This window comes from Melozone crissalis, unplaced genomic scaffold (assembly GCF_028551555.1).
Source record: "Melozone crissalis strain CALT ecotype California unplaced genomic scaffold, PUWL_Pcris_2 ptg000013l_1, whole genome shotgun sequence".
Taxonomy (NCBI): domain Eukaryota; kingdom Metazoa; phylum Chordata; class Aves; order Passeriformes; family Passerellidae; genus Melozone; species Melozone crissalis.
This window is the reverse complement of record NW_026535791.1, coordinates 37,325,287-37,345,778: the sequence shown is the minus strand read 5'-3', so window position 1 is coordinate 37,345,778 and position 20,492 is coordinate 37,325,287. Positions and strand designations below refer to the sequence as shown.

The 20,492-nt window shown below is 39.2% G+C and overlaps 1 protein-coding gene across 1 annotated transcript in view; it reads left to right on the top strand.

The window, feature by feature from the left end:
- Window positions 1-326: 326 nt before the first annotated feature.
- NALCN (sodium leak channel, non-selective) overlaps window positions 327-20,492 on the top strand; it is a 223,498-nt gene continuing 203,332 nt past the window's right edge. The window contains exons 1-3 of the mRNA XM_054271392.1: window positions 327-435; window positions 10,133-10,279; window positions 12,562-12,744. Of these exons, the coding sequence (XP_054127367.1) occupies window positions 10,172-10,279; window positions 12,562-12,744 (291 nt within the window). The 5' untranslated portion in view covers window positions 327-435; window positions 10,133-10,171. The remainder of the gene's footprint in view (window positions 436-10,132; window positions 10,280-12,561; window positions 12,745-20,492) is intronic.

Sequence of the window (20,492 nt, the reverse complement as noted above, 5' to 3'; positions counted from 1 at the left end):
GTGCGGGCTCAGCCTGAGGGACGGCCCGGCGGGCTCCGTGCCGTGCCGGGCACCCCTCGTGTGTTTCGGGGCGCAGCGAGCACAGTTCCGAGCCGCTGTGGGGGTGTTCTGCGAGACGGGACCGCCGCGGGGATCACCCCCCAGGCGGCGGCGGGGCCGCTAAGCCACCTCTCTTCGCAGCCGGGTTCGTGAGCACGGCAGGGGTCTGTTTGTTCCGAGGCGCCCGTGCGCGGTCGGCACCGTCTCCTCCGCACCTGCTCCCTCCCCGCCCGCCCCCGCCGCCGTTGCCGAGAGACTGAACGCGGCCGCCGCCGGGCGGGCCCCGCCGCCCCGATCCATCGCGGGGAGGGCGGCGTGCGAGGCTGGCACGGCACCGCAACGCCCGCACACCCGCGGGGGCCTCTCCCGACCGCGCCATGAAGGGAGATGCTGGCGGTAGGTCGGAGGCGGCGGGCGCGGCTCGCTCCCGCAGCGCGCTCGGGCCCCGCGCCTCCCCGCCCCCCTCCACGGCCCCTCGGTGCCGGCGGCCGCCGTGGCTGTGCCGGGAACGCTGGCGGCTCCCGGGGAAGCGACGGGCGCGGCCAGAGGCCCGCCTGGCTCCGCGGCAGGGGAAGGGGCGGCGGCGCCCTCCGCATCGCCCGCCCCGGCCCTCCTTCCCCGCGGTGGGAGGGGGCGCTCCGGGCCGGCCGCCGCCGGCCTCCCCCGCGGCCCGGGGCCCTCCGCAGCCCCGTCACTGAGGCAGAGCGGGGCCGTGCGGCCAACAGGCCTCTTCGGGGGGCACTCATTTCATGGGGTGCCTGGGGATGGGCACGGGGGTGGCCGCGGAGAGCTCCCTCAGGGGCTGCGGGCTTGGCGTGGTTGGAGGGAGCGATGTACCCAGGCCTGGGCTAAATCTGTTTAACGTGCAGTGTCAGTACATCGAATAGAGATGCTTAATATTTTTTTGTTATTGACATCTTTTTGTTTTAGTACTCTCAGTAAAATCAGAGATGTATTTCGAGAAAGGATCAAGGTTTCTTAATGTGCAAACGTGGCTTTTAAGTCAGCTATGATTTGGTTGGTTAACTGTTGTTGCATCCAGGCAAATATTTACACCGAGGAAACCCTAACTAAATGCCGTTTGAGTCTTTTGTGTTCGTCTGAAGCATCATCAATTTCCTGGTTCATTTCATTGCTTGTTTTCGTTTTCATTTCCTTTCCCAGCAGCCCCATTCCACCTGCCCTTTGAGTGATCAACAGAGAAATGATACATATTAACAATGAACTATGCTCTGCTGATTGAATCACAAAAGCTGAAGTTTCTTAACTTCAGGAAGGGGATGAGAAATCACATTTCTTCGAATTGGTCTATCTGGATGCTAGAAGTCTCCAGCTGTCTTCAAGTATTTACATATACCTTTGGAGACTTGTAGGAACAGTTGGATTTGTTTTCATTTGGTGTGTTGTTTTGTTGTGGGTTTTTTGTTTTACCATTTGAGCTTGGTAACTTTCAAAACTGTAACAATTGGCATATCATTTGTGTTTTAGTCTTCCTATTTGGTGCATCTGTTTTATTTTAATCTGAAATGTGGTCCATCACAGTTCATTGAACTATACCACCTGGAAATATAATTTACTCTGTTTTGACTTATTTCCAGCTCCAGGACACTGCTGGTACCATGAGCACCACGTAGATCTATCTCTGTGTGTGGCATTCATCCAAACCTGTCTTTGAGTCAAATGCATTTTGTGTCTTAAACCTTCACAGTAGAGGATGAATGCTATCACACTGTGTTGTTGGGAGTAATGGGCTGCTGGACCTGCCCTAAAAGACTTCTGCAGATGAGAATGTCTTCATGAGGCATGAGTAGCTCATGGTGAGATAGAACTGGTTCTGGCTTCTGGGGAGTTTGGTTTCCTCCCCACCTGCTTAGGTGTTACAAATAAGATGTCTGATGTGTTTATGAGGAAAATAGAGGTGTTGCATTCAAAAATAATTTTTGCTGCATTACTAATAGAATGCTTCCATGGTTGGATCTCCTGTAGGTTTTGAGCACAAAATCTTTTGGGGATAAAGAGCAAAGTCAGCCTAATGTGGGTGTTACAGATTGAATCATATTTTCTTTCCCTTTCAACCTTTCTCTCTTCTCCCTTTCATTACCTTCATAGCATCTTTTATTTCAACTGAAGTTTCCTGGATCGGTTAAATAGTGATAAACATCTTGCTTTGCAAAATACCAGTCCTAAATTATAGTTGCAAATTGTCTTGATTCTACTAGGTGATTTCTTTTTCCTTTTTCTATTTTCTGTGATATATTCATCTTTTATCACTTTTTTTCCCCTTCATGGTGAGGACAATTAAGTAGTGAAACAGGTTGCTCAAAAAACCTTCTTTGCTGGCGATTTTCAAGTCTAGACTGGAGTAACCTGAGTAAACTGCAATAGCCTGGGCTGTCACCAGAGTTGGTGATGCTTGAGCAGGAGGCACAGTTGGAGACATGACATCATAGAACCAAATAATGGTTCTGACATCATCTTCTGACATCATAGAACCAAATAATGGTTTGGGTGGTAAGGGACCTTAAAGATGATATAGTTCCAGCCCCACTGCTCTGGGCAGGGACAACTTCCACTAGACAAGATTGCTCAAAGCCCTATCCAGCCTGGCCTTGAGTGCTGACAGGGATGGGACATTCACAGCTTCTTTGGGAAACCTGTTCCTGTGCCTCACCACCCTCGCAGTAAAGAATTTCTTTCTAATATCTAATTTAAACTTAGCACTATATATCCTTGTGAAAAGTCCCTCCCCAGGGACTGTAACACCCTTTAGATACTGAAAAACTGCTCTAAGGTCTCCCTGGAGCTTTCTCCAGGCCAAGCAGCTCCAACTCTCTGAGCCTATCTTCACAGGAGAGGTGCTCCAGCCCGTCTTTGTGGCCTCCTCTGGACTAATTCCAACAGGTCAATGTCTTGTGTTGCAGGCCCTGGAACTGGGCCTCTGGAGAACCTAGATGGAGGCTCACAAGAGCAGAGTTGAGGTCCTTCCAACTGGAACTGGCTTATGATTCTATGAACTCAATTTTCCTTCTTTTTTTTTCTTCCCTCCAAAATAAAGTCTTTGTGTACAGTACGTAAAGTACCAGAGGTTATGGTGCCACTTCTAGGAACTGCCCTGCAGCAAGGGCATGTCAATTAGTTTGTTTCAAAGGGAAGATAAGAAGACATGAAAAGAAAAAGTCCTAATTTTGTTTTCAGGACTTCAAGTTTAGGCTATATAGGCGTTAGATTTTTTTTGCTGGCAGTTTCTTAAAGGATAGAAAGAAAGAATTTGGCAAGAAAAGATGATCTAGAATATTTCAGTTTCTTTAATAATTATTTTAGCAAAAAATGTAACAAATCTAAAAGAATATAACCACCATTTATTTTAATTTTCATGTATTTAAATTGTGAGAAGATGGATATACAAGGTTCTAGCATGTAATTAATGATTCAAAAAAATCCCAGAAACATTAAAATAATCACTTAAGCAGGCATGCTGCCAGCCATCTGCCCACAGAGAAGCTCCTTTCCATCCATGTATCATTCTGGGAAGGAATTCCTTCCTTTAAACCTTGAAAAATTGATCCACAGTACTCAGAGCATGTTACTGAATGTGGGATATAAAGAGAGGATGAGCTGCTCCTTGAATCCACTCAATCAATGACATGGTACTGCCTGTCCCCTTACGTTCACAAAGGGTTAAACACATTTTCCATCTGACATGACTTTTGCTGCAAAAGAAAATTCCAGAACACTGCTCTCTGGTTTTAACCAGCATGATTCTTACTAAGGATGTTGCTATGTGTCTTTTTGTCAGCAATGGGCTCATGTATTTCTATAAATCACATTGCAGCTGACTGATCTTAGGTCAGCAAATGGTGGGGAGGTGGCTCACAGTACAAGTGAACTTTCAGAGTAAACCAGCTGTTAAACTCTGCAGATGTATTTGGGAAGGAAATACATAACCATTGGTGTTTTCTATGTATTTTATATTTTATATGATTACTGTTCATTCAGTGGCCATCATAACGCTTCAGCATTTTATCAGCCATTCTGACAGCTTAATTGTAGAACTTGGAAAGCTATTGTGTTATCCAGTCATGCCAACAACCAGCCTGTTATGGGTAGGTGTAGGGTGCTCACCAGTCTTGGTTTCCACTGGAAAGCAAAAGCTGGCTACTGGTACAGGGAAGTAGCTGCTTCATGCTTGGATGTGTTCCAACTTCAATACATGGGGAGTATCCCCATGGGATACATGGGGAGTTGGGACTTTGAAATGTGAGAGTGTACTTGTTCTTTACTACAAAGGTCATTTTGGTGTACCTGGAACTCTAGGTACATACTCTTTGTATGTAAAAGAAGTGTCGTGGAATGTGATATAAGCATCATTTAATAAATCATCTTCAGTTGTTCTGGCTTTTTTTTTTTTACTCAGCCAAATCTCTTAATTAAAAAAATGTGGAAATGTGGAAAAATGAAGCAATTCTATTTCAAATTAAAAAGTTCTCTTTGCGGCTGCATCACTGCATCATGTACATGTGTGTGTAATTTCTTCAAAATTGTATATTGCAAATGTTAGAAGGGTTAAAGTAAAGAGAACAACATTATGTGACAGTAGCAGTAGACTCACAAGAGATCTGCCTTTGTATGCAATGAGAGATTTGATTCTGCTTGCTGGGTATTATTTTGGCGACATCTGAGAGGAAGAATTTATGTGTAAGAAATAAATATTGTAAGAGCATTGTCCTTAGCTGATAATAAGGCAAACACAGGAAGTGCATTGCAAGCAAAAAGCTGAAGTCTGAACACCTGCCTGTTTTCAGACTAGATGTTGTTACATTGGCAGCCTCAAGCAATTTTTAAACTTTTCTCAGTTTTGAACCTCAGTCCTTGTATTTTTGGTCTGGGATCCTGTTAGTAAGTACAAGACACCATCAGTCATTCTTTCCTACATATATCCAAATGATTTGAAAATTTGCATGTAACTATTTTTAGAATATTTACTTCAGTGTGCCTTCTTTGTGAGGAAACAGCTTTGTTTTTAATAAATACTTAAGTTTGTTCAGTTATTAGTGGTATATCATGCTTAAATAAAAAAGACATCTTTCAGAACATTTAATCAGATACAATAGTGATACCACACAGAGTAAAAGTACTGAAATAAGCTCTTACTTCAAATTGCTTGTAAGTTAATTGCATCTGTGGTGTCATGTGCCATGTGATTGTATCCACTGAAATACTGTCTTTACCCTTCTGAAATAAATATATCTGTTCTGTTGTGTATGCAGCTTGCTCACTTCAGATTTTTGCTACGTGAAAACAAATGCTGAATGCCATTTAATTGTACCCATACCCAAAATCAGGGATGGAAGAAGCAGTGGATGCAGGGAGCAGGCAATAGAGAAACAGTGGCAATTTGCAAAGAAGGAAAGGAGAAGGCTGTGATGAAAGAATGGGAACTTACATTTTTCCTATAACCATGTAATGCATACTGAAGTTAAGAGCAATCAATTTCTTTAAGGTAGCCTGTACTTTAAAGCTTTTTTAATGTATAACATGGAAATGGGGCTTTGTCATCATGCTGTGTGTATGGGTGTTCACATCATCTTCCTGTTGCCCATTTCAGCTCTCTCATTTGTAATTATTGTCTTGAAGTGTGTGCCACTTTCTGTGTCCCTGCTCTGGGAGAAGCTGGAAGCAGAGTTGACATTTTCAAAGAGAAAATTGAAGAGAATGCTTGTAGGTGGCCTGCCTTGGGAGGACCTTCAGGCAGTGCTCACATGATCTTAGGTGACAAAGTCAATAGGCAGTGAGAAAAAAGTATGTTGAAAGCCAGGCATAGCTGATTCCAAGGATTTGTCTGATTTTTGAATTCTCTGTAAGTTGTAGGAATATCTGCTTTTTTGTCCTGTTGATATTTCAGTGAAGTAATTTTTCAGCTGCCTTCTTTATCAGCCAGAGCCTTTATAAGCATGTTTTCCTGACTTTGTGATAGAGATCTTTTGAGCAGATTATGCTATATACAGTGAGCTTGCTTTATAAGCAAGACTCAGATTTCTCAGCTTTTGATGTTGTGGAGGATCAGCTACTTTTTAAAATTTGTCTTTTGATTTTTTTAGGAACTGCATATTTCCATCAGAAGGAGTGTCTTGCACTTAGTGGGAATATTGCAAACTGGGTCATATCTTTTTCTAACTCTTTTTTTTTCCCAAGTGCACAGTGGGTCTTATGTTCACCCCAGCCATTGTCCTGGCATACTTTCATTTCAGCAGAAGCTGCAAATTTAGTGGGTGGGGGTGGTTTAGAAAGTGTAGAGGTTGCAGAACATGCCTGCAAGTTCAGAGATAGAAAGGAAGAGAACAAGGCTGCCCTAATGGATGTGAGAGGCTCAGAGAGTTTGTAATTTTCTGTTTAGTTTTATTTCTTTTAATTTGCCTTTTCTTCTAAAAATAGAGGAGAAATTTAAAACACTGAAAAGGTTGACACTTGCAATGTGAATTTTCATTGCTGCTATGAAGAAGGTACTGCAAAGAAATGTGAAGTGGTTGTAGCCCCAAAACTCCATGATATTTTCCTGTCTTAAGAGCCTGTCTTCGCCCTGCACCCAGTATGTCTTAAAAACACTGCAGCTAGAAATACATCCTAGGGAATGTATTTAGCCTTTCACATTAATAACAGGTTGTGATCAAAGAAAGACCAAATGACGTATGTCGGAATCAATGCAGGAGCTGCAGGGGTGGATTTATACCAGGGTTAGGGAGGGCCACATCCTCCCCATTGGTACAGCTTGGTGCGCTGCTCGCTGCGTGTCACATGCTGGAAGGAGTTCATGCACAGCTTCCCTTCTCTCCGTCCTTCAGCTGGTTCCTCCCTGAAGAAACAAGTGCAGAAGGGATTAGCAGTTTTCAAGGGTTAAAATTCTTTACAGACATGGCAGAGTTCCAAAACTGCAGCACATGGAAAAGTGTGTGCTCCTTGGTAAACTAAAAGTAGTGAGAACAGCAAAAACCGTTGCATAAAAGCTTGAAAGCAACTATGCTCTAGTTTGAATAATCTTGCTAAAGACCATTTACAAAATATTATTCTTCTGTCATTTTCATTCTGAATTTTTGTGTGCATTTCTGGTCATTTCAAGTAGCGAAGTAAGCAAGCTGATTCTTTTATTCCATAACATTTCCTCCCTTCCATTTGGTTTTATATACATGGAGATTTGTTTATTCAAGGCTGCCTCTTAAAAATAAGAATTCTAATCTCTTTAGTCACAACACTGATTAGCTGAGTTGGTCAGAGCATGGTGCCAGTAATGCCAGAGCTGTGGGTTTGATATCCATATGTGCCATTCACTTAAGAGTTTGACTTGATGATCTTCTGGGTCCCTTCCAACTCAGAATATTCTGTGATTTCTGTGATTTTAGTACGTGAACTGAATCCATAATGGACATTTATTATGAACATCTAAAGTTTATGTTATTTTCTGTGCCTGGACCAATTAAAAATTACTTGAACAAACAAAGAGGCACTGGGTAAAAGGATAAGGGGGAGTTTTATTAGAAGGGTAAAGCTAATCTTCCTACACATCAAATATATAAATAAGCAATACTGAGAAAAGCATAAAAACAACATAGTCTTTCTAACAGACTGTTGATAATTATTTGCTTTTTTTACCTAAATAGACATAGCTTGTTATTTAGACCACCATTTATTTAAAAAAAATAAATCTGTAAGTAGCTAAACAAAAATCAGTTTTTCATATCCTGAACCTTTTCTCATAATTATTGATTGCACTTATTAATTCTCTGTTTACTGCTACATATTTTCTTAAAAGCTTACTAGAGCCCAGTAATGACCATTACCAGAAATAATAAACATAAAATTATTATTCTTTATTTAGCTTTTGAGTAACAATTTCCAAGGAACATATTTGTAAGAAACATTTTAGGCAGTGTTTTTCCCCTAACGTTTTGGGAAATGCAGCTCCCAAGGCATTGCAGTAACTTCTTATGACTATGCTAAATGTAGCCATTTGAAGGTGTCATGCCCTCAAAAAGCACACCAGCAGCTCTGAGACTTGAAGCATTTCTGGTTGTGCTTTGGTCTAAGTAGAGAAAAAAGGTCAGTCCGTTACACTGGGAAATAAATAGGAGAAAATGGAAAAAATGCTAAAGAGGAGGAAGTAGTGAATTCAATTACAAAACAAAAGTAGAACATGAAGTTTGAGCATATACATGGAGAGAGCATGCAACCTCTGTGATAATTATTTCATTCTTCATTTGTTAGAGAAGGGTTATTAATATATAATATTAATTTTACAGTGCTTGCATGTGTTTAGTGACAGCTTACCAGTTTTACTTATGCTAAGATTGCTGTGAATTGCCATTTAAAATGAATATAGGTGTCAGAAATTGTCACTTATTTTGTGCCTTTAGTTTATTTCTGTTTGTTTTTAAAAATCAGTTTTTGCATGATGTCAGCTCCTCCAGCTGGGAACATCAGTACAGGACCTCAGCCCTGTTACTGTGTGCTTTGTACAAAGACCAGTGGTTCAGGCGTGGTTTCACAGAGACAGGAACCGACCTCTTAAATCTGAAAGAGAATACAGAGCAGGGGTAGACTTTGAGGAAATTGGAATAAGATTAAGGGTTTACATTTGCCATAACAGCTGAAAAGAAGAGACAGAAAAGGATGCAAGCATAATGTTTGGACATGAAGCAGCAGCCCATGGGATCGAAAAGGCCAGCTGAGACCAAGCACATGGGCACTTCTGCAGTCCTGAGCCCACTACTGCCTCCAGCTAAATCGAGCACAGTGTTTCCTGCATTCATATTAGAGAATGTGTCATTGTGACACTTGTGGCTGTCATTACCAGGGCTTGTAGTGACAGGACGAGGGAGCAACAGAGTTAAACTGGAAAAGGGAAGATTCAGGGTAGACATAAGGAAAAAATTCTTTACAATGAAAGTGGTGAGACGTACAACCAGGCTGTTCAGAGAAGTTGTGGCAGCCCTATCACTGAAAAGTGGACAGGGCTTTCAGCAACCTGATCTAGTGAAAGATGTCCCTGCCCATGGCAGGGGAGATTATCTTTAAAGGTTAGATTATCTTTAAAGGTTTCTTTGAACTCAAACTATTCTATCTTAAACTAGTTTTGACAAACTTTTGGTTGTCACAGGGCAGTGTCACCACAGTTGGTCCAAAGTAAAAGTCCAGAACAAGGCCCCAAGATCTTGCTTTCTTCCTCCCCCTACTTTGCTGGAAAACAAAAAAAAGTCTCTAAGGGGTTGTAATTCATGAACAATAGAATTGTATTTCAAGGGCAGACAGTTAGTTCTCAGGAGAGTGTATCTTCCTCGTCTGCTTGGATTTGCTTAGACTCTGGGATCCATGAACTGTGTCTGTGGGAAAGTCAGTACTAAGCTCTAACTCAACCTCTCTCAGCTCTCATGGCGTGTCCCAAGCTGTGGCTCACATGGCTGAGCATACAGAAGGCTCAGTCAGTGCCACCCATGCAGGAATGTCCAGACGCAGCCTGACCTTGTGGAAACAACACGTTTTCATCACAGAGAGACAACTTTCTGGCTGTTGGATAGATAATTGTTAACATCAAAAAAAGTATTAGAAAAATATTTTAGAAAATACTTATTAGAAAAATAATGTTAATAGCAAAGAGGCTCTTCTGATTTCAGTAAATAACATTAACATCTATTGGCTGCTTAACATTGCCTGTTTGCCTTTGGCATGTTGGGATTTATCTTAGCCTAGTGTAATAAATGGAAATGTCACCATTTAATTAAATGGCTCCAGGTCAAATTCATCCAATGTTTACTCTGTGTTGAAGTTCACAGCAATAGAATTCTTTGCATATTTTCAGAACAAATTCTCTGTCAGCATTGCTAAATTTCTGGCAATTGTTTGTGTTGCATACGTTTGTGTAATTTTTTGGTAAACTAACGAGTGTCATGTCAGTGATTTATATTTAATAAAATCAATATCCTATTAGTAAGTACAAAAGAAGTGTGCATGAAAACAAAATGCTTTAGGTTATTTATAAAACAGTTTAAAATGCTTTGTAAAACTGCTGAAGTGAATTAATGTTTTCTGTCTTTTTTTCACCAAGGAGGTTTCATGATTATAGATAAGAGAAGTTAACTTCAGGATGCTAAAAAGGAAACAGAGTTCAAGGGTGGAAGCCCAGCCAGTTACAGATTTTGGTCCTGATGAATCTTTGTCAGACAATGCAGATATTCTATGGATTAACAAACCAGTAGGTATCTCTTTCTGTAATTACTAATTTTCAGTGAAATGTAAGTTGAATTGTTGAAATATGACTTTCACAAAAATTCTGAATTAGATATTAGTCAGAAAAAAGTTTTTGAACTATAGTTGCTCGTGTACCAGTTAAATTTTTGAAAAACATCAAAGACTAAACAAAATAGTTTCTTTTGGCTATTCCAAAATTATGGGACGATCAAGCAGTATTTTCCAACCAGTTCATCTGATTGATTTTTTTAAAACAGCCTTTCAAGGTCTCTGGTTCCTAACATGTTCATTGAAATTACAAGTTCGTAAAAAATTAGCTTTTGAAAAGGATACTAAAAGGAGGATTTTGTTGCTCAAGTGGTAGCTATCAATAAGCACTTTTGATTTTCAAATCTCCTTTTAAAACACTTATGAATATAAAATTGTTGTTATTTTGGTTGTTTATTTTCAAGTACAGCTCTCATTTTTCTCATACCATTTAACCTAAAACCTGACTTGAGAAAAAAAGAGGTGTAAAAGTGTCTGGCAACTTGAAACTGGGGAAAATTTCATTAGGAGTGGAGTTATTAATAGACTGTACAGTATTAAGAAAATGTCTTTACCATGTAAATATATTTGTTATGAATGAATTATTTATTCAGGAGTGAGCATGGATTCGGGATTCCAATATTGTGAATCATTTCCATTTTTGCAGAGAAGACGTTTTCACATTTCTCTTAGTGTATAATTTTTTACTTTTTAAAAGCAGGAAGTAAAATATTCTGAAATAATACCATTTGTTATCATTGCATTTGTTTAAGAAAACCATCATCTCATTTGTAGCAAGGATGCCAGATCTCCTCAGCTTTGCTGCTGAGTTTTAACACCTAAAACTATTTAGCATGAATTAATATATGGGTGTGTCTTGTCAGTTATTTAAGTAGAATGTTTGTATTGGCTGCTGTAATAAACTCAAAATGTCATTGCAGATAAACATATGATGGGTATTTACCTACATTTCTCATCACGCAATGCACGAGGTTCTCATGGAATAATTTTTTTGTCATGCTGATGAACTACTTGTATATTGCTTAGTGTTTGTAATGCTGGCACTTTACTGTGTTAGAGAACAAGTTTTGTATCAGCCACATTTTAATACTTATATTAATTGTTTCAGTTGAAACAAGGTTCAAAACAAAGTGGATGTTAAAGGGATGTTGGAGATCATTCATAAGGTGCATTCTGCTTCTAAATGATTCATCTGAGCTCAGAGTATGCAAATGATAGAATTATTCAATTCATGTCAGATATCATTAGATTTAAGTGAGTGAACCGTGAGTGTTGAATTAGGTAGCTGTCTTTTTGATATCAAAAGGTCTGAGGTACACTGTAAATGAGTCTAGAATTTTTCCCCAGATGAAAAATTTTGATAAATATTCTTCAGGTTTTTTTGTTTAACGATTTTTTTCTTGCTGAAGTATCTTTTCCTTTTTGTTACCATAGGTATGACCTTACTAACTATGATTCATTATACTTATCTGACTTCAAGATGTTTCAGTCATGTTTTGATTTAAAAGGAAAAACTCCAGCCCTAAACTTCCATATTGATACATTCTGCTTTTTAGTTGTCCCTCTCTGACTGGCAATGAGGAGTGGGACCAAGTTCTAATTAGTAATAGAAATTAACTGTTCTCCTATAGCAACAAAATTTGATTGGAACAAAAGTGAATCCTGAAAGAAGTAGCTGTTTGTGACATAGTCTCTTTTATATTCTTTTTATATTTGTTATTTTCATAATCAGAAGGATGCTTTGAGTCCTGCGACTCTCATTTATTTTTTCTGAGTTGTGAACAGATTTAAAAATAATTTCTTCTTAAGTGTTGAACTAAAATTTTCCACCAATATTTTATTTAATCCATCCTTCCAACTTCAACTAATTTTACCTATTGTCTACCCATAAATTTGATGGGTTGTCATTTGAAAAGAAATTGAATTACAAGTGCCACAAAGTAGAAATGATAGAATCCTTATTCTCAGTTTCCTGGCTCTTAATCCATGTTTTCTGAGTTATACATCCTCACTAACTAATAAAAGTATATACATGTCTGTATATGTATAAGTAATTTAGGAGTGCTTATTTTTGGTTGAAGACCTTTTATGTGTGGATTGTGATGCAAAAGGACACAGATGTGGGTTTACAAAAGACTTCCAGGATAAGATATGGAAACTAAATATTTGAGGATTTTTTGAACATCAGAGCAATCTTGTAATATCTCCTGTTTGGGTTTTGTTTATTTTTTTCTTCAGTGGGTGCACTCTTTACTACGAATTTGTGCCATCATCAGTGTTATTTCTGTGTGTATGAACACTCCAAAAACCTTCGAGCATTATCCGCCTCTCCAGTATGTGACATTTGCTCTTGATACTCTGTTGATGTTTCTTTACACTGCAGAGATGATAGCAAAAATGCATATCCGTGGGATAGTTAAGGTAAGCATTTAAACAGTATTCTCTGAGTGCTTCCCGTGATCTGAATGTATGCTAATGACATTTGGTATTTGTTTTTTAACTTGCCAGCTCTTCTTGCTATGATTGTTTTTAACTGCAGGCAACACCATGGCGTATAAACTGAAAAGACAGATGGATAAAGATGTAGCTTTACTGCTCATTTAATCCCCTCAAAATGTAATGCAAGCATTCATAGTAAAGGTTTCCTAGTGAGAAAACAGATAGTTTCATTTTATTAGTAGAAAGAATTAAAGGAAAAATAAGCTACATACACATTAGTAAGAATATTTTGTAAATGTTTGTTGGTCCATATATGGACTTAGAATTTTGATTTTCGTTTCATGTGGCTGGATGTGTTGTTGTATGTTTACCTAAATAAGAACAGGAGTCTTACTGTGAGCTAGTTGATAAAGTGATCTTGGTTTGAATTTTTTTTGCCTTGTTGGTAAACAAAATACTTCTCTTGTCATATGACTGCTGTTGTTGCTGGACTAATTTGTATAAGTGGATTGGAGGCTGCAAATTTGCAGAATATTTTAGTAATCATTATTTAGTACCATTATTTTATTGATTGTTTCTAGTCTTCTGCAAAAAGATACAAATTTGGCTTTCATGTATAAAATCCACTTGCATACCTTACTGACAATGCAATTATGGCACTACTGCACATAATAGATAATGTGTATTATGTTATCCTTGCCTTTAACTCCTTAAATGTCTGGTGACTCCAGAGATATATGTACTTAAGATCTTAATTTTTTCTGACTTTGCAGATAGCAAACTCAGAAAAACTGAGCTATTGTATCATCACGTGTAATGAATATAAGTAGTAAAAGTTTAATTGTCAATATTAATATTTAGAAAGTTACTGAAATAAGATGATTCTGAGAAAGTCATCATGGATTGTGTAAAGCCAGAGTAATCCTTTGTGAAGTGCTGTTTCTTGCTGCTGCCTGAGCTCTCTTGTTCAGAGATGTCGATGAAGAAAGTGAAGATGTGGACACAGGATTATGCATAGGGAATTAGTGACCATTGTGAACATTTGAACAGTGTGGGAATAAAAAGTTCCTATTACAACCAGAACAGCCTTTGCAGGAAAAAGGAAATGTAGATATTAATGCAGAGAGAGCATGGCCAACAGTGTTACTTTTGTACAAGCCTTGATTTCTGATCTTTTGAATATGCAAATACCAATTTCACTCACAGTGAACACCTAGGGTCTATGAAAGATATGCTGCTTCATAGCCTGTTGTCTTTTCTGGGTTGTTTAAATTTGTGGGTTTGTGAGAAAAGAATATTAAGGATTGCTATTGTCCTTATGGGGGACTTCAACTTGCTAGAAATTACCTGGGAGCATCACACAGCTGGTACAACCTTCTTAAAAAACCTGGACGACAACTTTATGGAACAGGTCGTAAGAGAGCTGACTCAAAAGGATGCTCTCCTTGATCTACTGCTTGTCAACAGAATCAATCTGATGAATGAAGTGGAGATCAGCAGCTGTCTTGGCAAGAGTTTAAAATCTCTGTTGACAAAAGGAAGAACGACAGCAAAACCTCATCTCTGGACATGAGAAGAGCAGACTTTAGGCTGTTCAGGGAGTTAGTAAGTGAGGTCCCCTGGGAAAATGTTTTTTGCAGGTGCTGGGGTGCATCTGTTCTGGTCACTTTTTAAACATCATGTCCTCATGAAACAGGACCAGGCAATTCCCAAATGTCAGAAGTCAAGCAGACTTGGCTGAACAAAGTCTTCTCTTGGAAATAAAGCAAAAGAAAAGAAAGATGTATGACGAGTGGAAGCAAGGTCAGGCGACATGGGAAGATGTGAAGATACTGCTTGTCACTGTTGGGAGAAAATTAATGTGCCAAAGATCAGCTGGAGTTAAACCTGCCAGAACTGTGGGGGACAATAAAAAGAGTTTTTCAAGTATATTAATGGCAATAGGAAGTGTAAGGATAACATCAGCCTTTAACAGGATGAGAATGGTCACCTCACAAACAGGGACATGGACAAGGCAGAGGTGTTTAACACCTTCTTTGCCTCTGTGTTCAACATGAATGATGGACCAAAGGGATCTCAGCCTCTGAAGTGGAGACCATGACTATCAGAATTATCATCTCCCAGTTGTCCCTGAAAATGTTCAGGATCTGTTGCTCCAGCTGGATCCCTGCAAATCTATGAAGCCTGATGGGATATTGCAAAGAATCCTCAAAGATCTGCTGATGTCACCAAAAAACCTCTCACGATGATTTTTGAATGGTCTTGGGAATCTGGATATGTCCCAGCTGACTGGAAGCTGGCAAATGTTGTCCTGATTTTCAACAAGGGCAAGAAGAAGCATCCCAGAAACTACATGCCTTTCAGGCTTACTTGAGTGTCCGGTAAAGTTATGGAGAAGATTATTTTTGGAGGTATTGAAAAACACCTGAAAGACAATGTCAGCACAGCTTAGTGAGGGGAAAGTCCTGCTTATCAAATCTGATTTCCTTTTATGAGAATGTAACCCAGCTAGCTGATCAAGGGAAGCCAGTGGATGTAATCTTTTTGGATTTCAGTAAATCCTGTCTCTCACAGGATTTCTCTGGATAAAATGTCCAGCACACAAGTGGACAAACAGATCATGTGATGAGTGAGCATGTGGCTCATTAGTTGGGCACACAGGGTTACAATAAATGGGGTGACATCAGACAGGTGACCTATGACTAGTGGGGTTCCACAGGATTCCTCAGCTCTGTGATCTTCAACATCTTCCATTCTTTGTTGACCTGATGCGGACCCAAGACTGGCAGAGATACTGAGCAAGTTCACAGACACTAGACAACTGGGAGGAGCTGTTGTCTCCCTTGAGGGCAGGGAGGGCCTGCAGAGAGGCCTCAACTAAATCAGGGGCTGGGCAATCACAACCCATATGAAATTCAGCAAGGGAAAGTGCTGGATTCTGCACCTGGGATGGGCCAAACCTGGATGTACAGTAGAGACTGGGAATGAAATGCTGGGAACCTGGGTGTCCTGGTCTACAGAAAGCTCAATATGAGTCAGCAGTTTGAGTGCTACATTGTAAGAAAGATATTAAAGTATCAGAGAGTGTCCGAAGGAGTGCAACAAAGATAATGAAGGGCCTTGAGGGGCAGACTTATGAGGAGTGGCTGAGGGTACTTGATCTGTTCATCCTGGAGAAGAGGAGACAGAGGGGAGATCTCACTGCAGTCTACAACTTTTTCATGAAAGGAAGAGAAGGGGTAGACATTGATGTCTTTTTTCTGGTAACCAGTGACAGACCTGAGGGAATGCCCTGAAGTTGTGTCAGGGGTGGCTTGGGTTGGATATTATAATCCAGAGGGTGTTTGGGCACTGGAACAGGCTCCCCAGGGAAGTGGTCACCAGCACCAGCCTGACAGAGTTCAAGAGGAATGTGGACAGTGTTCTCAGGCACATGGTGTGACAGGGCTGGGAACTGGACTCGGTGATCATTATGGTTCCCTTCCAACTCAGCTGATTCTGTGATAGACTAGACTAGACTAGACTAGAATAGTTTGAAGGGACCATTGGAAGGGAACTACAGTCATAATCTAGTCCTACTGCCTGACCAATTCAGGGCTGACCAAAACTTGTAGTATTTTGCTAAGTACACTGTCCAAATGCCTCTTAAGCACAGGGTTTAGGCATCAACCATCTCTCTAGGAAGTCTGTCCCAGTGTTTAACCACCCTCTTTATGAAATGCTTTCTAATTACCAGTCTGAACCTTCCGTGACACAGCTTTGAACCATTTCCATGCGTCCTGTCACAAAGAAATCAGCACCTCATTCTCCACTTCCTCCCTTTAGGAAGCTGTAGAGAGCAACAAGGTTTTGCCTCAGCTCCTCAGCTTCCTGTTCTCCACACTAGACAGACTTGGAGTCCATAGCTGCTCTGCACAGGAGGAACTTGTCTCTGATTGTTGTATGATGAGCTTGTCTTTGAAGTATGCGTGATGAGTCTGGGCACACAGAATTGATAGCTGTCTGGAGTTGGTCCCGTTGCCTCAGTTCATGTTATAAATGTATCGATAACAACACAGACAATTTCTTTTGTGCACTGACATTTTGCTCTTCATTTATTAGGTAAAAATACAGTAAAAGAGATTATATATAACCACTGTTATGCAAAGAGAGTTTAAGTAGAAAATGGCTGTATTTATTGTTATTTTAACAATTGAGGATTTGCTTAAAACTTAATGTCTTGTAGCATTCATCTGTAAATATAATTACATTGAAATGAAGTGCCTTCTTTGGTGCCATTTGGGGAATTGTCTAAGAATAACTTAGATGTAAGGGACCTCCAGAGGTCATCTGGTCTGACCTGCTGCCCAAATCAGGTCCAGTTAGATAATGTTGCCCTTAGCTTGGGTTGTCCAGATGAATCTCAGACTCCTCCAAGGATGAAAATTCCACAAGCTCTTTAAACAGCTAATTCTAATGCTTGACCAACCTTATGCAAAAAATATTTCCGGTAATGTTTAATCAAAAATGTTCCATTTTTCTTTCAATGCTGTTCAATAAATAATCTTTTTTAGTGAATTATTTGACTTATTCTTTGGATTATTGTTTCTAGGGAAAATGCTAGTTTAATATTCTAATTTTGTCAAAAGCATATTGATCCATGGACTGCCAAAGACAGTGGCAAATGAAGTAAATAAGGCACAGTTTAGAAACTTATTAGCATTTATTAAAGATGGTTGTATGTGAAACATCTTTATATAAGGCAATTTTTTACTGCAATATTCTAATTTATATGAATTCAAGTCTTTTAGTGAGCGTAGTATCAATGAATGCATTGCAATATGATTCTACTGAACTTTACAGTGAATCAGTATTTCCATAAATTCTTGAGGAATTGAAATGCTAAAAAAAACCTTTGGACCATGATTAATGCAAAATTATAGTCCAGCAAGAAACCTAATTTATGGAGAAGTTAGGCACCATCCACTTAAGTCCCAATTATTAACAATGTAAGTATAGCTGAGCTAGGAAGACTTTGAAAATGTCTCATTAACACCTTCTGAGGGCAAATGAAAAATACATTTCCTTTGGTTTCTAGGGCATTTTAGAAAAGAAAAGTAGTTTCTGAAACTGCTAGCCTTTGGTCTGTAGAAAGTTTCCCTTTTCCATGTGTTAACTAAATGACAAAAGAAACCAATGCCTCCCTCCAAAATTTTCTCACCCCAGTAGAAAATTTAAAGTGAAATCTTGCAGTGGTATTGTGTCTTTTATTACTCATGTTTTCTTCTGGTTTATTGTTGCTGTGCTTGTAAAATCTATCCAAACTTTGGGCTGCCCATGAAGCTACTGACACATGTCATGAACAAGTGAACTAATGCTATTAATACATCTGTCTTTACTTTGAAACTTGTATCTGAAAAATTAAATTCAGGCTGTAATTTCTTACTGATTGAAATATCATTTAAAACAACATTCTAGGACAGTCTGCCTAATGTTTGTCTCCATTGTTAAAAATATAAGTACAAGCAGTAAGAATTTGCAGTGTTTTGTGAAGTTTTATGTGAGACAGAGACAGAATTAGAGCAAGTCAGTTTGTTTCTTAGGTCATATTCTTATGCTTGCATTCTAAACAATTATCTATTTTAAATTTTAAAAAATTCTTTATTGAAGAATGATGGCTTGGGATAGTAAATGTAATAAAAATGTAATAGTTAAAGCTAGTTGCATAGTTGCAAATGCGTAAATTTGACATTGGTATTTTCATGATCTTTTCAGTTCAGAATTCCATTTCCTTCAATTGATCCTGGATTTGTTCTCATGCTCTTTAGTTCCCAGAATGTAAACAGGGTTCAGTGACTCTTTGTTTCTGATTCCTGTCATGTTTCATGCTCCTTGGTCAGAAAGAGCTTTGCCAGAGTCAGCTGCATTAAGGAAGAATTGTCTGTCAAATGAAAGCAGATCAATCTCCTTCATTTTATCATCAATAAAATTTAAAGTGCTTTCCAAATTACATGCAGTTTATGTCTACTGCATAAGTTAGTGGTTGACTGGCAGGCTTCTGAGAGCACCGTGAAGGAACTACTCTTTGGGTCTGTCAAAATAGTTCATGAGTCAACCTGGAACTTCAATGACAAGTCTTACGGTCTCTCAGAATCAAAGTTCACATTGATGTGCCCACTCACATGTCACTTAAGAGCATGACTGTATGTGCTTGACAATACAGTCTGTTTTCTGACTCAAGGAAATTTTCATAAACTATACCCCCCTTGAAAAAGGAGCTGGGGTGGAATTGAAGAAATGAAGGATAACTCTCAAGCCTAAAACAGATGTGTCGTTAGATGAGCATTGGACTTCTCAAAGAAACAGAGCATCCTAACCTGTGACCAAAGGTCTTTCTTTCGTTTAATCAGTAGAATGAAAAAACTACCTTATGCTTTCTAGTAATGCATCTTCCGAAGGTCCTCTCATACAGGTATGGCCAAGGTAAGGATACCTTACTTTAAAGGTATCTTTTACATTTATAAGAAGTATTTATTTTCAGCTTGTGTGAGGGGAGAGTGAAATATTCCAGGTGAATTGCTTATATTAGACACAGTTGCACTGGTGTCATTATGAATAATAAAATAATCCAAGAGGAAAATGTGCCAAAAACTGTAACAAAAAGGAACCAAGCAACAGTTATCTCAGATGATAATACAGCCTTTAGGGAATGAAAGATGAGTGCATGTAGTTTTGTTCCATAGACACTGTTAGGGTATATGAAATTTTCTTCATTAGACTGCATCCCCCTTGCAGCTTCTAATCACTGTCAGTATGGTATGAGAGAACCTACACTGAAATCATGTTGTGAAAAGAAGGCATGGTTTATCCTATCCTCCATTAAGAGAGTTACATGGTAAAAAAAAAAAAAAAAGTGAGAGTTCTTTCTCCTGTCTGTTAAAAAAGCCTCTTTGACACTTAATGCTGAAAATGAGAATGTTTTTTTATACAATACAAGCACTGCACTGAATTTAATAGAAATATCCTATTTTTTACTATGCAGTTGTGACACATGTCAGCTAACAAATAGGATTGCAAAAAGTCTTAAGTAATGGTCCTTAACATTTTCCCCATTGTTAAATCAATTACATTTACAGCAAAACTTTTGTACTAACTGAAGTAGTTTTGAGTGGATTTGTCAGAGTCTTATTTCAGTAGCACTGTGTGCTCTTCACTGACTTCAGAACTCCTGCAAGGGGCAGAAATGAATGGTTACACCATTAGCTTTCTGCATTCTTGGTGAATTCAGACAGAAACTGTAATTAAGCTTCTTCTGCTACCAAAACAGTCTCAAATAGATGGGAGCAGTTTAGTTTGCTGCTATCTAGTACTAAAACCAACAAAATACTTAATTACCTGAAATCAGTGGGTTCCTGCATGTCAGGTTTTTCCAGGCAGCATTTGTCCTATTCAGAGAGAACATTTTCCTCATTATTTTTCTGATATGTTCTTTGGTTGCTGTAGTTGCTGTCTGTCTGCTCAAGAGGAGAGAATTTAGGATGGAGCTTGCAAAAACTAAATTTTTACACTTAAAATAGTAAAAGAAAAATAATATTCATCAGCACTAACTTGAGGGACCGCAATGGTCTGAAATTAGTTGTCTATGTCCAAAGAAGGCTCTTTCAGAGGATAATTTATCTGGGGTTTTTTTCCCATTGATAGAAAGGGAAGCTTAAAGCACACAGGCTAACACCTCACCTGTAGGTATCTCC